This window comes from Trematomus bernacchii, unplaced genomic scaffold (assembly GCF_902827165.1).
Source record: "Trematomus bernacchii unplaced genomic scaffold, fTreBer1.1, whole genome shotgun sequence".
NCBI lineage: Eukaryota > Metazoa > Chordata > Actinopteri > Perciformes > Nototheniidae > Trematomus > Trematomus bernacchii.
The window spans coordinates 4,472,033-4,488,949 of record NW_022987839.1 but is presented as its reverse complement, the minus strand read 5'-3'; the positions used below and the strand labels follow the sequence as shown (position 1 = coordinate 4,488,949).

Genomic DNA, 16,917 nt, shown 5'->3' with positions numbered 1-16,917 from the left:
AGATTATCTCCCAAATGTTTTTGGTGGATGAATCAATCAGTTGTTGGAATTGAAAACTGGAAAATGCCCCACATCATTTCCAGGTCCGTTTTAATATCACTTAAAGGGGCCCTATTCTGCACATTTTCAGGTTCATATCGGTATGTAGTGTCTCTACTGTGACATGTCTCCATGCTTTAATGTTCAAAAAGCTCTTTATTTGTCTCATACTGCCTGTGCTGCAGCACCTCTTTTCACCCTCTGTCTGAAACCAGAGCCCAGTCTGCTCTAATTGGTTAGCTGGCCGGCTCTGTTCTGATTAGTCAACCGCTAAGAGATGTCTCGCCCCTTAGCCTATCGCGTACAATGTGTTCGAGTGCTAGCCAATAGAAGCGTGAGTGTGTGGGAGAGTAACTCCCTCTGGAGGAAACACAGGGATTTCAAAATCTATATAACAAACTACAGGAAAGGGTAAATCCCCAAAAACATAATAAGACCCCTTTAATTGCATGTTTTGTCCAACAAAAATACAAAAAAAAAACAATGAAAAACTCAATTTACAGTAACATCGGACAAAAAGATATAACAAAAATATAGTGACACAAACTGATAAATCAACAAAATAATTGATATTGGGAAAAAACATGAATTGCAGCCCAACAGATTAATATTGATTGTCAAAAGTGTTACTTTCAATTTGTTTTCAAAAGATTGATTCATAAAAAAAACTTATGGGAAACTAGATTTATGAAGATTGTTCTTGATATTTTGTTTCTTGGAGATTTGAACCACTTTTGAAAGGCATTGTTTTACCCAACAAATCAAAAATAATCAGTGTCACAAATGCTGGTTTTGACCTGGGCTCCCTGTAGGGGGGAGAGAAGCAGCGAGGTTGTAGGAAAGGGAGGGGGGAGGTACAAGTGTGTGTGTGTGTGTGTGTGTGTGTGTGTGTGTGTGTGTGTGTGTGTGTGTGTGTGTGTGTGTGTGTGTGTGTGTGTGTGTGTGTGTGTGTGTGTGTGTGTGTGTGTGTGTGTGTGTGTGTGTGTGTGTGTGTGTGTGTGTGTGTGTGTGTGTGTGTGTGTGTGTGTGGTGTGTGTGTGTGTGTGTGTGTGTGTGTGTGTGTGTGTGTGTGTGTGTGTGGTTGGGGGTGAGATGAGATAGAGGGTTTAAGATCCGGTCCATCCGTCCTTCAGTCCCTTCAGACTTGAAGTGGGCAGACTGATCTTTATTCATCTGACGGAGCGTCTTCCACTCTCGCTCCAATCAAGGTAACACGACCAATTTAATTATTATCACACTCACACGGGACGCTTTAATTAACTCGCTCTCTGCAAACGAGATAATTGTAAGGGGAGAATTCTTATAAGTGATTAGTGGAAATAGATCTGAAATGTGTCTAAAAAATACTCTCTCTGTGGACGTTTTGTGCTTGATGATGACTTTTTTTTTTATTGTAGCATTAAAAGTAATTGTTGTTATCATTAGACTAAACACACGCACTGAGCTGTTCTCATCAAGGTTTCAATCTGTAGTTAACTAACAAAACAGCCAATAAAAAGTGAGGATAAAAATATCCATTTGACTCTTATTCCTTTTAAATCTCCTCTCAGCATGATTGCACTTTTATTGCTGTGTCATGTTTGAATTCATGTTGTGTTAAGGCCTTTTGAAACCAGAAGTGTATTTGTATAAATGCCTATAAAATGTCTCGCCTATAGTGTCCTGATAATGACCCTGCAATGATCATGTGCGAGTGCACTGCTGCACAGGGGGAAAAGGGAAATAAAATAAGAGGTAAGGGGGAGACATCGTTTTTTTGTTGCTTCAAGATAAGAGGATATTACAGCTCGTGGAAGAGGGCTTATATAGAAGAGGAGACATCATTCAGCGGGGGAAAGGGTTATGTGAAGTACTTCTTCAAGAGATTAGTTTTCAGCCTTCTAGGGAAAATGGTGCTGCTCCGAATCTTCTTGGAAGGTCACTGTGTCTGTGGGCGGACAATGTGTGTGTTTATGGGAGGAAATGGTTGTAAAAAAAATGTGCAGAGAAAGTGATGCTTTCACACATTCATGTAGCTCTAATCTGAAATCCACTATTACGTTTAATTTCAAGCACATTATGAGCTGACAAAGATCTATAAACGTTATATTTATTTACAATTATTTTCGTATTGATGTAGGAGACTTTGCTCTGGGTTTAGATTTATCATTAAATGAATATGTGTGAAGATAATTACATTTTATTAGTGATATTAAGTGCTGAAGTTGCACTGATCGATCACATCTGTGCTGAGTTCTAATGGCTAATTGAAGACCACATGACAGCTAATTCATAATTGTTTTAAGCTATTTTAAACCTTCCGTAAACGTTTCAGATGCAGTGCAGCTGCAGCTCCTCGGCAGCGGGACACCTTTCATCGCCTTACTGGAGTCGAAGTAAGAGTGTGTTTATTCTCTGTTATTTATTTACATAATGTGGGTTTGTGTGGGATGTCGTTTGTGTGGGTGATTGTTCATTTTTTGTAAGAATTATTATATATTGCAGTGTGTTGCAGCCTGTACAGAGGCACGATACACATAAAAACAAAGCAACAGTCAAATCATCCCTGACAAATAATGCGGAACACATTTTTGAAAACAATAACACATTTTGAAGTTGCCCTATTTTGACCTGTCATTTTTTGCGCCCCACTATTCTTTACTTTAATTATTGCAACTTTTTATGGAGGGATTGTGGCCACTGTGGCATGTGTTGCATTTTACAGCTGTATATATGTTTAAACTCCTTTATTCACTGTCAGGTCGTTTAATCTACATCAGTGCACTCTATAAGATCATATATATAAATATTAGGCCGACACGGAATATAGCATTGCAAGAGTCCCTCGACAAAAAGCCAATTGGATAGTTCATTTTTCCGTTATTGCAGAAAATACGATTTTTGGCATGCACACGTTCATGACACTCACACGTTTTGTTCAGCAGGATAATCTCCACATATCAACACTACTCGATTTCTGAAGCGTAAATGCAATCGCCAGGAGTAAATAGCTAACGTAAGGCTCTAAAGAGGAACTACAGCTGCACGGTCACATGACTTCACGTCAACAAAGCTAAGCTAAAGGCGGCTAACGTTTTGCATGATGACGTTTAATCGTCTCATTTACACACTCGTTTGCAACCAACGTATTTATTGACACTTAAAAAGCTTCAGACGTTCTGTAAATACTCTTCAGATTGTGTTAACCACAGAACTTATTTCAGGCATCTTACCAAAAAGATGTACAAAAATCATTGGTAAACATTTTGGTAAAATGCCAACTCATTTCTGGGTTTAAGGACTCATTCCTGTATCACTCTATTGTCAATGCAAGAGTTTATTTATCTTAAGCTCTCAAAGAAACACTTCATCCTGCAATTTTTTACCAACATACTGAACAAACACATCTGGAGACACATAGTTTTCAATGGATAGTTGTTCGGAGATGAACAACTGTAACCTATAAAGTAACTTAAGCTTTGAGATAAATGCATGTCAAAAGTACAATATGAACCTCTTTGATGCAGTGGAGTAGAAGTATGAAGTTTCATGTAATGATTTTACAGCTTGCATTAAGGATAGTACTTAAGTATACGTACTTAGTAACATTTCACCCCTGATGTTAGCTTATTTCACTATTGTCAAACATCACGTCTTGACAAACACTCAATCTCCCAAACATCGTGTCATTAAGCTACGAATTATGCATTTTCGTACGTTAAATTGCAGCTTTGTTTCATGAGCATAATCAAACAAGCAGGATGTGAGGTGCATTATGCTGAATACACTTTCTTCATATCTAAATGAAAAATGTGCAGATATCTGTCTATCCTCTGAGAAACTTAAAACTTTGTAACACATAATCATGTTGTGAACATAATGAGCTTGAAATTGTTTTTCTCTTAATGGAGGAGCGATTAGTTTTACTCAAAAGAAAAACAAAGCTTAATGATCACCACAAAAGATAATAGCATAAATAATTAAACATGCTCTGTGTCGGCTCTGGCTCTAGATAAAGTGTCATTTTTGACTGGTGAAATGTTTCATATTTCAATGTGTTGTCAACAACCAATTTATAGTCATTTGGGACATTGTTGTTATAGAAACGAACAAATAATACGGATGCAGGAACCTCTGCACATGAGCCTAATTGGAGCTTAAACCAGCGACTCAGCAGATCTGGAATGATAAGATTTGAAGCAGATGGTTATATTAGACAATGGTGCAGCAAGCAAGAATATATAGTTTATATCCCAAAATGCCGTAGCTTCATCTTGCACACATGCTTACGATCTGGTGCCTTGCTTACCTTAGTCGAAAGGTGCAAATGCTTTAAAACGGCCCAAACCACTTACATTTTAAACGTGTTGTCTTGGGCCGTTGTAGCGTGTTTACACCTGTGGGCCACCGTAGGTTAATGCCCAGATACGTTACTCACTTCTGAGTCATTCGCAAAGATTGAGAGAGGGATACGAAAACCAATTTCCCCCTGGGATTACCAAAGTATTTCTGATTCTGATTCTGATTGGAGTAACCAATAGCTGCTGGCTCAAAACACAGGCAGCGCAAACAACAGTACAATTCAGAAACAATTGGTATACAAGCAAATACAAGATTAGCAGTAGCACCATAACCATGGATTAATCTGGTGATGTAGTAGGGTGTAGAAATAAATATTAGAGCAATAGCAGACACAGATTTCCTCTTAAAAACACAGAATCCCTGTCATTACCGTGTTGTGCATTACTGAGCCTGTTACCTCAGACTGTTTGGTTACTACTGACTTCTTAACTCACCAAGGACACTTCACGTATTCATGGGCCGACGGCAGTGCATTAAACAGCGGTCTGTCACAGATTAATATACATGGGTTACCACTAAAATGGATATTTGGCATTTAAATAAAGGTTGTTGTCTAGGGTGTTCCCGTTGACCTGGCTGGTGGATAATAAAAACAGGAAACACTCTGCATTTATAAGTGTTGAGTCAAGTTGGCTGCAGAGATTTTTAGCTAGCTAACATTGCCGGAAAACTGTCCAGTAGTTTATGTAATGTCTCGGATTAATCACGTTTAACATGAGTCAAATCTGATCACCCTTTACTGTAGTTGATAAGTAGTTTTTTAATGGATCTATGGGGCATTTTAGCTCCCCATGACCACCCGATGCTTTGCTATTGCTGTGTGATTAGATTGTCGCTTTTTTCCACCAATGCTACGTGTTGAAATGTTTGTTTACCAAAACAGTTTACTCCTATTTTTGTATGAATCTATACATTGTGCCTTTAAGCAATAAGTGGCATGTCCTGACTGTGACCCCCAGTCGTTAACGCTTCTTCTTCCAAGCAGTTGGCTGCAGAGATGTTTAGCTAGCTAACATTGCTGGAAAACTATCGGGTAGTTAATGTAATGTCTCGCTTTAATCACGTTTAACCTCAGGAAAATATAGTTGCTAAAATGTTCCTTAGAGCGTGGGCCCCAGTTATTGTTTTTTGTGACAGTTGATCAATGAGGACTGTCCACGACACGATAAACAAATAAACTAAACTAAACTATTTTTGTATGAATCTATACATTGTGCCTTTAAGTGACTTGTCCGTGCCCCCCAGTCGCTAACGCTTCTTCTTCCTCCTGTCTCCCCAGCAGTGCTGTTCCCCGACTGGGCCTACAGACCCTCCTGGTCCCCGGGGTCCCGGCAGGTCCAGCTGTGGCACTTCCTGCTGGAGCTGCTGGGGGGGGGGGAGGCCGGAGCCATCGGCTGGGGGGGGGGAGTGGGGGAGAGTTTGTGATCCGGGACCCCGAGAGGCTGGCCAGGCTGTGGGGGGAGAGGAAGGGCAAACCTCACATGAACTACGACAAACTCAGCCGTGCACTCAGGTGATGAGACGACACGATACTGACACACATTTAGTCAAAGTCAAGTCAAGTCAACTGTATAGAGAGGCGAAGTCTACTTCCGACCCATGGGACCTTATTTCGGAAAAATTATGTATTGAAGTCAATGGGGAGAGAAAACTTATCTTTTGATCCCGTTTGAATTGTGCCACGAATTACACATATGATGTTTGTCAATCTTAAATAATAATTTCCATGTCAAAAAAGTCAAAGTTTGTCGTAAAACTGTTGAAATATAAGACTATGACAAATACGCAACTAGAAAGACTACAAATCCCAGAGTCCCGGTCCCGCATGCTGGCTCTTACTGAACCGACTAACTCCCCTTGTGTGTATGTACAGCTCTCAACATGCCCAGACTTGGAGTGATTTTCACCTCTTTTAATACTTTTCGCCTCATTCTGAAAGAAAGAAGTGAAATGTGCCAACGTGACGGCCATCTTGGTGTGTGGTGCGAGACGGGAGATGTAGTTCATTGAGCGGTTTCACATAAAAACAAGTGTTACTTCACAGTTTTACGACACATTTTTGTTTTTTTGACTTGTAAAATTCTCTTTTAAATTGACAAACATCATATGTGTAATTTGTGGCACAATTCAAACGGATAAGATAATCTTTCTCTCTCCATTGACTTCAATACATACTTTTTCCAAAATAAGGTCCCATGGAGCTCCCCCGGAAAGGGAGGGACTTCGCCTCGCTATTGTCAATCTTTCAGTTTGTGTCTACAGACAGAGAGATTGAAATACCGTTTTCCCACAATCACAAATACAAATGATACAAATATAAAAATATGTATACAAATATGTATTTTATTTACTCTTGTTTTGTACTTAAGTATAATGTGTAACTTGAGTATTTTAAATGTTATGCTTACTTACCTTATTCTTCTACTGCACTTCACATATTGTTCTCTTTACTTCTCTACATTTATTTGCCAACATTAGTTACTAGTTACTTTTCAGCTTTATATTATACAAAACTTACTAACTTAGGAATTATGGTTTGGTACATTTAAGTATATTTTGTTTTTCAAACTTTTCTACGACAAACTCAGCCGTGCACTCAGGTGATGAGACGACATGATACTGACACACATTTAGGGAAAGTGACTACATTTACTCATGTTTTGTACTTAAGAATATTGTGGAGGTTTTTAACTTGAGTATTTTCAATGTTATGCTTACTTCTATTCTTCTACTGCACTACAGTTGGTAGAAACAGATTGGTCTTTTGACTTCTCTACATTTATTTGACAGCATTAGTTACTAGTTACTTTTCAGCTTTATCTTATACATTTATTATATATAATAAACAACTTAGGAATTATGAATTAGGATGTCAAATACAAATATATATTATTTCAAAAATGGCCATTCTGCATAATGAGTACTTGTAGTTTTGGTTTTAAGTATTTATTTAAGTCTATTTTATTTTTAATACTTTTTCTACTTATAGTAAAACCAAGAAAAAACAAATGTGGGTCTCTGACTTGTAACAGAGCGTTTCTACGGTATTACTTATTTTACTTTAAGAAACACACACACACACACACACACACACACACACACACACACACACACACACACACACACACACACACACACACACACACACACACACACACACACACACACACACACACACACACACACACACACACACACACACACACACACACACACTGTTCTCTAACCATAACGTGTAATCCTTCCTCTCTGTGCAGCTTCTCCCTCAGGCTGAAGCTGTAAATAAAATGTTCTCCTCGCTAACATATGTTGTCAAATTAAAAAGTAAAATGCCCACAGATGTAATCTTGTAACACATGGCACACACACACACACACACACACACACACACACACGCACGCACGCACGTACGCACGCACGCACGCACGCACGCACACACACACACACACACACACACACACACACACACACACACACACACACACACACACACACACACACACACTGACACAGAGAACATTTTTTCTTCCAGATACTACTACAACAAACACATCCTGCACAAGACCAAAGGGAAGAGATTCACCTACAAGTTCAACTTCAGCAAACTCATCCTGGTCAACTATCCGGGATATCCTCCTCCACCTCCTCCACCTGCTCCACCTCCTCCACCTCCACCACCTCCACCACCTCCACCTCCTCCTCCTCCACCCAGCCATCAGGTCATCTCCACACCTCTACATCTCATATCACAGATTAAAGAGGCCCTATTATGCTTTTTGGGGTTTACCCTTTCCTGTTATTCTGTTGTATGGTTTGTGTGCATGTGAATGGTCTGCAGAGGCTACCATCCCAAAGTTTGCTCACTACGTAACACTGGAGCTTCTATAGCGCTCCAACTCATTGTACGCGATAGGCTAAGGGGCGGGACATCTCTAAGCGGTTGACCAATCCCAACAGAGCCGGCCAGCTAACCAATCAGAGCAGACTGGGCTCTGGTTTCAGACAGAGGTGCTGCAGCACAGGCAGTATGAGAAAAATAAAGAGCTTTTTGAACATTAAAGCCTGGAGACATGTCACAGTAGAGACATACTGATATGAAATTGAGCAGAATCGGGCACCTTTAAAGGACTTCACTGTTTGGAAAAATGCCATATTCCGTTAAACATTAAGTCATTTAAAAACTAATTTTCTCACCACATGAGCGGCTATTTAACAAGAGTTTTATTCCAAAAGAAATTACTTTAACAGCATTATTCAATAAAAATGGGCCGACTCTAATAGAATAATTACCTCAACTTTATAATTTAATACAAAACTGGCAGATTTGAATAGAAATAATTCTGGAAATGTTATCATTTATTATAATAAATGAGCGTCTGGCCGATGCTGTAATGTGAGGGGGAGTGAGCGTTTTAAAGTAATATCATGTTCAAGCAAACCAACAGCTGAGGTTATCCGTTTGAAAGCTATTTAAAATTGTACAATTTTTAATTGAAATCCAGGTTTTGAATACAACTCTTGATATCATGTATTGTAATTAAGTTTTGATTATGTTTCAGTTTTAAATGAGGCCACCAGTGTACCAAACATCAGGAACACCTTCACTTTGTAATGTCTTAATCATCTGAAGTGCTGCTTTCCTCTGATCTACATATTAAATAAGTCACTAATATATTCCTGGTGTTCTTGATATTTTGTGCACACAGCTTCAGATCATATTTTATTAAAGGATGCATGTTCACATTTCAATCATCCCTTCATTTCATCCTCCATGCGTCCAGCTGCTGCAGACCATTCCTCTTCCTCTTCTCCCTCCTGAGGGTGGTCTTCCTCTGTGTTCAGGATCCAGGTCGCTGACAGACACAGGTAACAAACACACCTGCACATCAGGAACATCTGCAGAGCTCAAATCATTGATTTATTCTGTTGTATTGTGGCTGTGTATTCAGTCTGTCTGAGAGTGAATGCATAATGAAACACAAATATTGGATCTAAGAAGGAAAAACGTAATTTATTTGTCTTTGTGTCTACAAATCCTTTGACTATCAAAGCCTACAAAGTGTAAATAGCCCAAAGCCCATTGTTAAAGGTAGGGTAGGTAAGTTTGAGAAACCGGCTCGAGATACACTTTTTGTTATATTCCATGGAATGCTCTTAACATCCCGATAGCAATGAATATCTTAAGTGCTTTGACAAAAAATCCATAAAAAAATATCATCTGTGGAAGCCGTAGTACTGTAAAAAGTACGACCAATCATTTTAGCCGGCCCAGCTAAAATAACTGGATGGCCTACCTGCCTGTCAGCCTTCCATCTGGGCACAAACTTATTTCGTGCCCTCATTGGTCATGTGCGCGTTCGTGTGTGTTGGAGGAGGGGCTCTGTAAGGAAGTGGCACATTTTCTCCGGTTGTGTATTTTCAAATTCTAGCGATCTCGAGCTGGCTTCTCAAACTTACCTACCCCACCTTTAACATAACAAATGGATCACACGGTTCAAAGGGTTAAAATGAGAGGCAGTTGCAGCACCCTATCAAAGTCAATCAAAGTCAACTTTATTGTCAATCTCAAAATATGTTTGTACACACAGAAAGATCGAAATACTGTTTCCCACAGTCCCGAGGTATAAAATAACACACACATTAAAATGCAAGAACACTCAATAATTACAAACAAACACAAAATAACCGTTTACTTCAAGTAAGCAGGATAACAGTGTACACAAATATTCAAAGAGGAAAACTAACAATCAAATGGAGCAAAGTATATAAAGGTGTTACTAAAGGAAGGGGTGTAAGGAACACTCAATTATATTTACAAGGAAAATAAATCATAAATATCATAAATAGATCGTAAATATTGAGTTGTACTATCTCGCTGCTGCTGTGACTGAACGGAAGAAATACAAATACAATGTGAGAAAACTGAAACCATAAAGAGTTTCCTTTGTTCATGCATACATACAAATGCATTACATAGACATACTAACCACACCCTTACACCAATTTGAAAACTTCATTTTTTTGTAAAGGATGGCTCAGAAATCTCCTTTTAGCAAATGGTACTGAAAAAAATGTAAATTGTTTATTTGTTGGGGACTATTTTCAGCCATGGATTGATACACATTTGGGGTTTTAATTAGTATTTACAACAGGAGGATGTATTCGGTCCCTGTTCAACAAGAAACATGTGACATTAATTGATGAGTTTTTATGTTTTCGGACAACAATGGGATCAACTGCAAGAAGAACAGAGATATGTTAACAATACTTAGTTTGGTACAGTCCCTCGTTGGATCCTCCTAATGCACTGGAAAAAATGCTGTTCCAAAAACAATAATGAAAACAAGCTGTTTTCACTTGAAATAAGTGCAAAAGTCTGCGAATAGAACAAGTGCAAATTAGCTTGGTAAGATTTCTTGAAATAAGAAGGGATATTTAGATAAATCAGATCTTGTAATTAGCTGGAGAACTCATTTTGAACTATATTTGACCAGAATCAGGAAATGTTGTGTAACAAAATAAGCCGCAAATGCTCAAAAGTGTTCTGTTTTCTGGTGATTTTCTAATAGATATGTAAAAAAAAGATGTGTTTCATCTGAGATACAACTCAAAATAAGATTATTTGACTTAACAAGATGATGCATTGTCTAAAAACAAGACCCGTTATCTCACTGCAGTGTTACTTCTGAAGTTACTATGTCCTATATCAAGTGTAAAGACATATTCTGACTAGATATTAGAGAAATATACTTGGCAATATTTCGAGTTTTTGTAGTGTGTTCAGTAATTGCAGTATTAGCTGGATATCAGAATGCTTTCCCCTCATATTTACTAAACTTCACATCACATAACTCACTCTTAAATGCTCGTTCGCTGCAAAATCATAGTGTGTTGAAATCTCAGTGAGTTCAAGTCACAAGAAATTGCTCTCCTGGTTTGCCTCACTGGTCTTTCTTTCTTTTTCAAGGTGACATGAGATGTGTGAAGTAATGCTAGGATGAAGTTCAATCTTCACCTTGAAGACAAATTCTGTTTTGTAAAAGAAACCATGAATAAAGTATCTGGGGTGTAACTGTGGAGTCTTTTGAGAGTGAATATCAAAGGGAAATGTTCTTCTTCTACCTTGAAAATTGTTATATAATGCAGCTTTTTTAAAATATTTGGTTTTAATTCCCCTTACTACAAATGTAATGAAATAGAAGCAACAGAAAGTTTGATATAAAATACATGAATGTTGTTGAAAAAACAAAATTCATTTCACATTCTTCCTCTGCAGAGAGTTTATTGACTTGGAAAACAGTGAACCTTGAGTTTGTTTTGATCAAACTAACAAGATCAAGAATGAACTTTCAAGCTTTCAACTTCTTATTTTTCACTTTTTCTTCATTACTTTAGCCGTACAAAGGTAAAATCTGTGTTATACAGACTGTAATGTTCAGCATAGCCAAAGTGAAAGAGACATTTTGCTGCGAAGGACATACACTTGATTTAAATGGATATATCAGAGTTTTTTTTTAAAGTGGGGTTGTATGAGGTCAGGATTCAGCATATTTCTTACAGTAGATGAACACACACACACGCACACACACACACACACGTACGCACGCACGCACGCACGCACGCACGCACGCACGCACGCACGCACGCACGCACGCACGCACGCACGCACGCACGCACACACACACACATACACACACACACACACACACACACACACACACACACACACACACACACACACACACACACACAGTTTGGAGAAACAGACAGGAGTATCAGCAAGGGAACAAAGCCATGTTCTTTTGTGAGAAAAATGTCTTTTAACTTCCTAAAAGAAAGTGCATGCCTAAACTATAATATTTAACTTTTTTATCTTCCTGGCTTTGTCCAAAAGTCACCAAATCTGCGTATACCAGCACCTCTTAAACTTACTTAATAACATGTTACTTATTGTATGCTCAATTATATTAGTTATATTAAGCATACATGATTTCCAACTAAACCTGTATAAAAACCTACTTTACCTTCCTGACAAACAGCCCATCAGATCATGAACTTAAGTTATCTATGCTCTCTTTGAAGCCGCTAGACTCCGTTGACAAAAACAACTATTTAAAGTCATCGGGAAAGTCTATCGTTAAAACATTATAAATATATTGTAAACTGAATCTGATTTTGATTATTTAAGTTGTCTAAAATATGGTTTGCTGTTGTTCCTGTCCACAGCAGTGCATTGCTTTTCTTCACTCATGTCTGTTTTACTGACTATGTATACATTTCTCATGCAACCCTACTTTAAAACATCCAAATATATCCCTTTAAGCCCAATTTACCCCCGAAAGCTCAATATAACAAATCGTTTTTTATACAAATGCGACATGAACTTGATAAATGTACGTGTATCTGAGTTCCTGTTGTCTTATTTTTCTTCTTTACTTGCTTGTAAAGCTCTTTGAGCACCAGGAAAAGCGCTATATAAATAACATGCATGAAACTCATTATATTTCCCTTTGACTCTCTCTGTTTTCCTGACAGCACTTCATCCCATGCCTCACCCCTTCTTGCTCCCATGCTGCCTCCCTAAGCCAATCTCGATGCCCCGGGCTCTCCACTTCCCCTTCTCCTCCCCCCCTTCACATCCGGGGGTCAACTTTAGGGAGTCGGGCCTCCCACCTCTCCCCTCGGACCTTCACATCGGCGCTAACGGCTGGCAGCAAAAGAGCCTCGCAGGATGGGATCTGAGCCACATCAGCCGAAGACGGTTTGGAGAAGTGAAGCAAACTGAAGAAGAAGAAGAGAGGAATGTGGGGGAGAGAGAGTGAGGAAGAGGAGCAACAGATGGACTGCTTTACCTCTTCAAATCTCTTGTCATTTTGTGTAACTGTAAAGTAGTTTATTATTCAGATTATTTATTAAGTTGGACCATGATGTGTGTGTGTGTGTGTTTTTGATATAAACTACTGAGGAAGTCACTTCTCCTCTGAAAGCACTTACTCCACAGTTGGGGAATTGCACTTGTAAACAACATTGCATTTGAGTTAATAAAACACTGCACTCAACTTGCATTATTCAGATGTTTGTTTTGCGTTCTCCCTCCCTACGTCTACATACATAACAATAAGAGCTGCCTACATGAATGAAGGATTGATGCATTCAAAAAGACACGGTGAAATGGCCATGTAAGGAAAGTGTAATGTCTTCTTTACAGCATCAGGACCAGCTGCTGGTGACTGAAGTTTCCACTCCGACACCACAGGGGGCAGTCGCATCTCAACACACACTTTCTTTACAGCTCAGATTTTCCCGGGAGAGAGTTGGAGCAAAGATGTCTAAGGAAAAAAGAGGTGTCACTCTGTGGTTATTTTCGGGAACCCTAACTCCAATTCAGATTAGCCTATGGGAAGTCAAGTCAACTTTATTGTCAATCTTTCAGTTTGTGTGTAAAGACAGAGAGATCGAAATACCTTTTCCCACAATCCCGAATAAGAAAATACAAATATATATAAATATGTATACAAATATGTATATATATATACACAATCAACAGACACATTTGTACATATGCACATATTAAGACCTAAATAAAAGCACAACAATCAATATATACAAAATAACAGTCACTTCAATAACTTTGAGAAATGTGCATTAGTGCAAGACTGTTCATAGCAGCGTAAAAAGTGTAAAAAAAAGAACATAGACATAGTTACATTTCTAAATAACGTCCTTATATGTTATATTTTTTTAATGTGAGGGTTTACCCATAGGCTATTTAGAATTGAAGGGGTTTTTCTTGTTTAAATGTTTTGGTTATTTAAATCGTATTAAATAGTAATGTGCAGATGTTTTTTAAGGACATCACATTCCCAATACCAGTGTGTTATCTTTTCAAATTGAAATCTGTTAAGAGAAAACTGAAAACAATGATATTCCTTTCTATTTACATAAGTACATTTCAAGGCTACAACGTATTTACTATTTCAAATCCAAGTCAATCTAACAAAACTAGAGCAAAAACCAAGTCTTTTATCATAGGAGCCAAATATGCGGACCGGAAATCAAAAATGTATCAAGTGACTCCTCTTTCTTTATTGACGATCTTTGGCTGAGATGTCATTTTGGCGCCGAATATTTCTCTGTATTTTGTCACTCTGCAGCGCGGGAGTCTGTGTTTTGTGTGTTGATGTTGGACCCTGACTGTGCTTTAAGCCATAAGTCTAACATTTTGTTTTTTTATCTGGTGAAGGAATATTTTTGAAGACAACATGCAGAGGAGCATCGTGTAAGTTAAAAGCCCGGAAATGATTAATATTTAGTTAACTGTTAGTAGAGTTAGGTTTGGGACTGGTTGGACTGGTTGAATCTGTATTACCTTTCCTACTAGCTTATTAAGTGTATTGTATGTTGTTTTTATGGGTAGTTATGTGCCTACATGACTGTGAAGTTAGCTTAACTGCACTGCTTGTAAGCTAGCTTTAGCATAAATTAGTCTATTTTAAATCCATCCGTTGGGCAAGAAATGCTTCACTTTTTGCCCAAAACAAATATAAGACCTCTTGTCATATCGTCCAAGTTATGTGTAACATGTAAGCTAAACCATGACAGTTAACGCTAGCTAATTGGTGTTGATACCGGTTGATACGAGAAACAGTTTAAGAAGAACTTGCAATAGCGTAACTTTAGCTATGTTATCTTGAGGCTTGCTAACTTACGTCTGCGTAACGTTACGTTCGTTATCAAGATGACGTTACGCATGAAACGTACGAGGTGGGAGAAGTACTCGGATCGTGTACTTGAGTAAAAGTAGAAGTACCAGAGTATATAAATACTCTGTTACAAGTAAAGGTCCTGCAATCAAAATGTTACCGAGTAAAAGTAGAAAAGTATTAGCATCAAAATTAAAGTACCAAAAGTAAAAGTAGTCGATCTGCAGATTGGTCCATTTCAGAATAATATATATGATATGTTTTTATAATGATTGATCATTAAAGTGTTATCAAAGCTGGTAAAGGTGCAGCTAGTTTGAATGACTTTGTATACTGCAGGGTAGCTTGTGAATTTACTCCAGGTGGAACTAAAGTCTGATTTAACACTTGATTATATTTCACATCATTCATCCAGATCTGCAAAGAAACTAAAGGTAAATAAATGTATGTAGTGGAGTAAAAGTAAATGATTAACCTCTGAATTGTAGTGGGGTAAAAGTACAAAGTAGCAAAACATGTAAATACTCAAGTGAAGTACAAGTCCCTCAAAATGTACAGTAGTTGAGTAAAAGTATTAGTTTTGTTACACCACTGCACACATACCAGCTGTCATTGGCAAAATGTACTGTATTTAATGACTATTTCTTTATCAATGTTTAATGTTTCACTGATAATGACCATGCTAACGCCCATCAGGCCATTAACTGTTCCTCTTCCTCCTCCATCAGATCCTTCTTTCAGCCCAAGGGCAAAGATGTTCAGAAGAAAACCTCAAATGAAGCGGTGAAAAAGTAAGATTTTGCCATGCAAGCGTTTCTTTAGTACACACCCATGAGGATGTTTACATTGGTATGATCAATATAATGTGAATTTCACGATCAAAACACATATTTTTTTAGCTGTTTTCCTTAAGGATGTTCAGAAATAACTACTATACAATTTGACAAACAACAAGGCTATCATGTCCAGTGTGACATACCCCTGGCTCTTTTGTTATTGTTCTATCTGTATACTATCCACTGTATACTTAAAGGGGACCTATCATGCAAAATGCACTTTTGTACGTCTTTTATACATGAATATGTGTCCCCGGTGTTCCAGGGAACTCACCAAGTGTCAGAAAACACAACCCTCTCTATTTTCCTCCATACCCAAATCTCTAAAAAAGGGGCTGCAACGGATCTGATAAAAACTGATACAGATTTGAACACTGTCCTGACGTCAGGACGGTGGCGCTACGGCTATTGGGCCAACTCCACCAATCAGGAGGAGACAGCCACGGCCATTGCCGTTCGAAAGCGCTGGAGACGCTGTAGTACATATGCCAGGCCTGTAGGTGGTGCTGTTCTCACAGAATCAGCCCTTGCTAAAACAGAGCTAGAAATTGTCAAATTGAGCGAAATGAGGCATGGCTAAAATGCATGATCTGTTTGGTATTTTGAAAAAAAAAAGTATAAATATGCCTTATATAGGTATGGTCCTACACTATATTATTCAAATATAGCATGATAGGTCCACTTAACCGAATTAACCTAAGTCATTCTGTTTAATTATATAAATAACTACAAACATGTAGAAGAAGATATTAATTCACATGAATTCAGAGCACTCTTGATCCACATGTCCCTCCTTGACTGAACCATTCATTATGTTACTGTTTTGATTATTCTTGCTATGAACTGGTTATTCTTTTTTGAAATGATATCCCACTTAAAACAAGTGTCAGACGAGCAACATTTGAATGGCTCATGAAGGTGCGAGTAATATTATCTTGGACATCAGTAAACTAAATCACACCATCAGATAATATTCAAGATTATTTTTGTGGTAAAAC

General features: G+C 38.2%; 2 protein-coding genes across 2 annotated transcripts in view; both read left to right on the top strand.

Annotated features, from left to right (window-relative positions):
• Nucleotides 1-2,353: 2,353 nt before the first annotated feature.
• Nucleotides 2,354-13,308, top strand: LOC117500129 (ETS domain-containing transcription factor ERF-like). Its single transcript, XM_034152828.1, is given in 6 exon segments — nucleotides 2,354-2,414; nucleotides 5,660-5,778; nucleotides 5,781-5,893; nucleotides 7,913-8,033; nucleotides 9,162-9,246; nucleotides 12,916-13,308. Coding segments are annotated over 6 exon segments (786 nt in total). The 3' UTR covers nucleotides 13,203-13,308.
• Nucleotides 13,309-14,509: 1,201 nt separating this feature from the next.
• The window catches only part of lig1 (ligase I, DNA, ATP-dependent), a 72,145-nt gene continuing 69,737 nt past the window's right edge, over nucleotides 14,510-16,917 (top strand). The window contains exons 1-2 of the mRNA XM_034153139.1: nucleotides 14,510-14,659; nucleotides 15,812-15,874. Of these exons, the coding sequence (XP_034009030.1) occupies nucleotides 14,643-14,659; nucleotides 15,812-15,874 (80 nt within the window). The 5' untranslated portion in view covers nucleotides 14,510-14,642. The remainder of the gene's footprint in view (nucleotides 14,660-15,811; nucleotides 15,875-16,917) is intronic.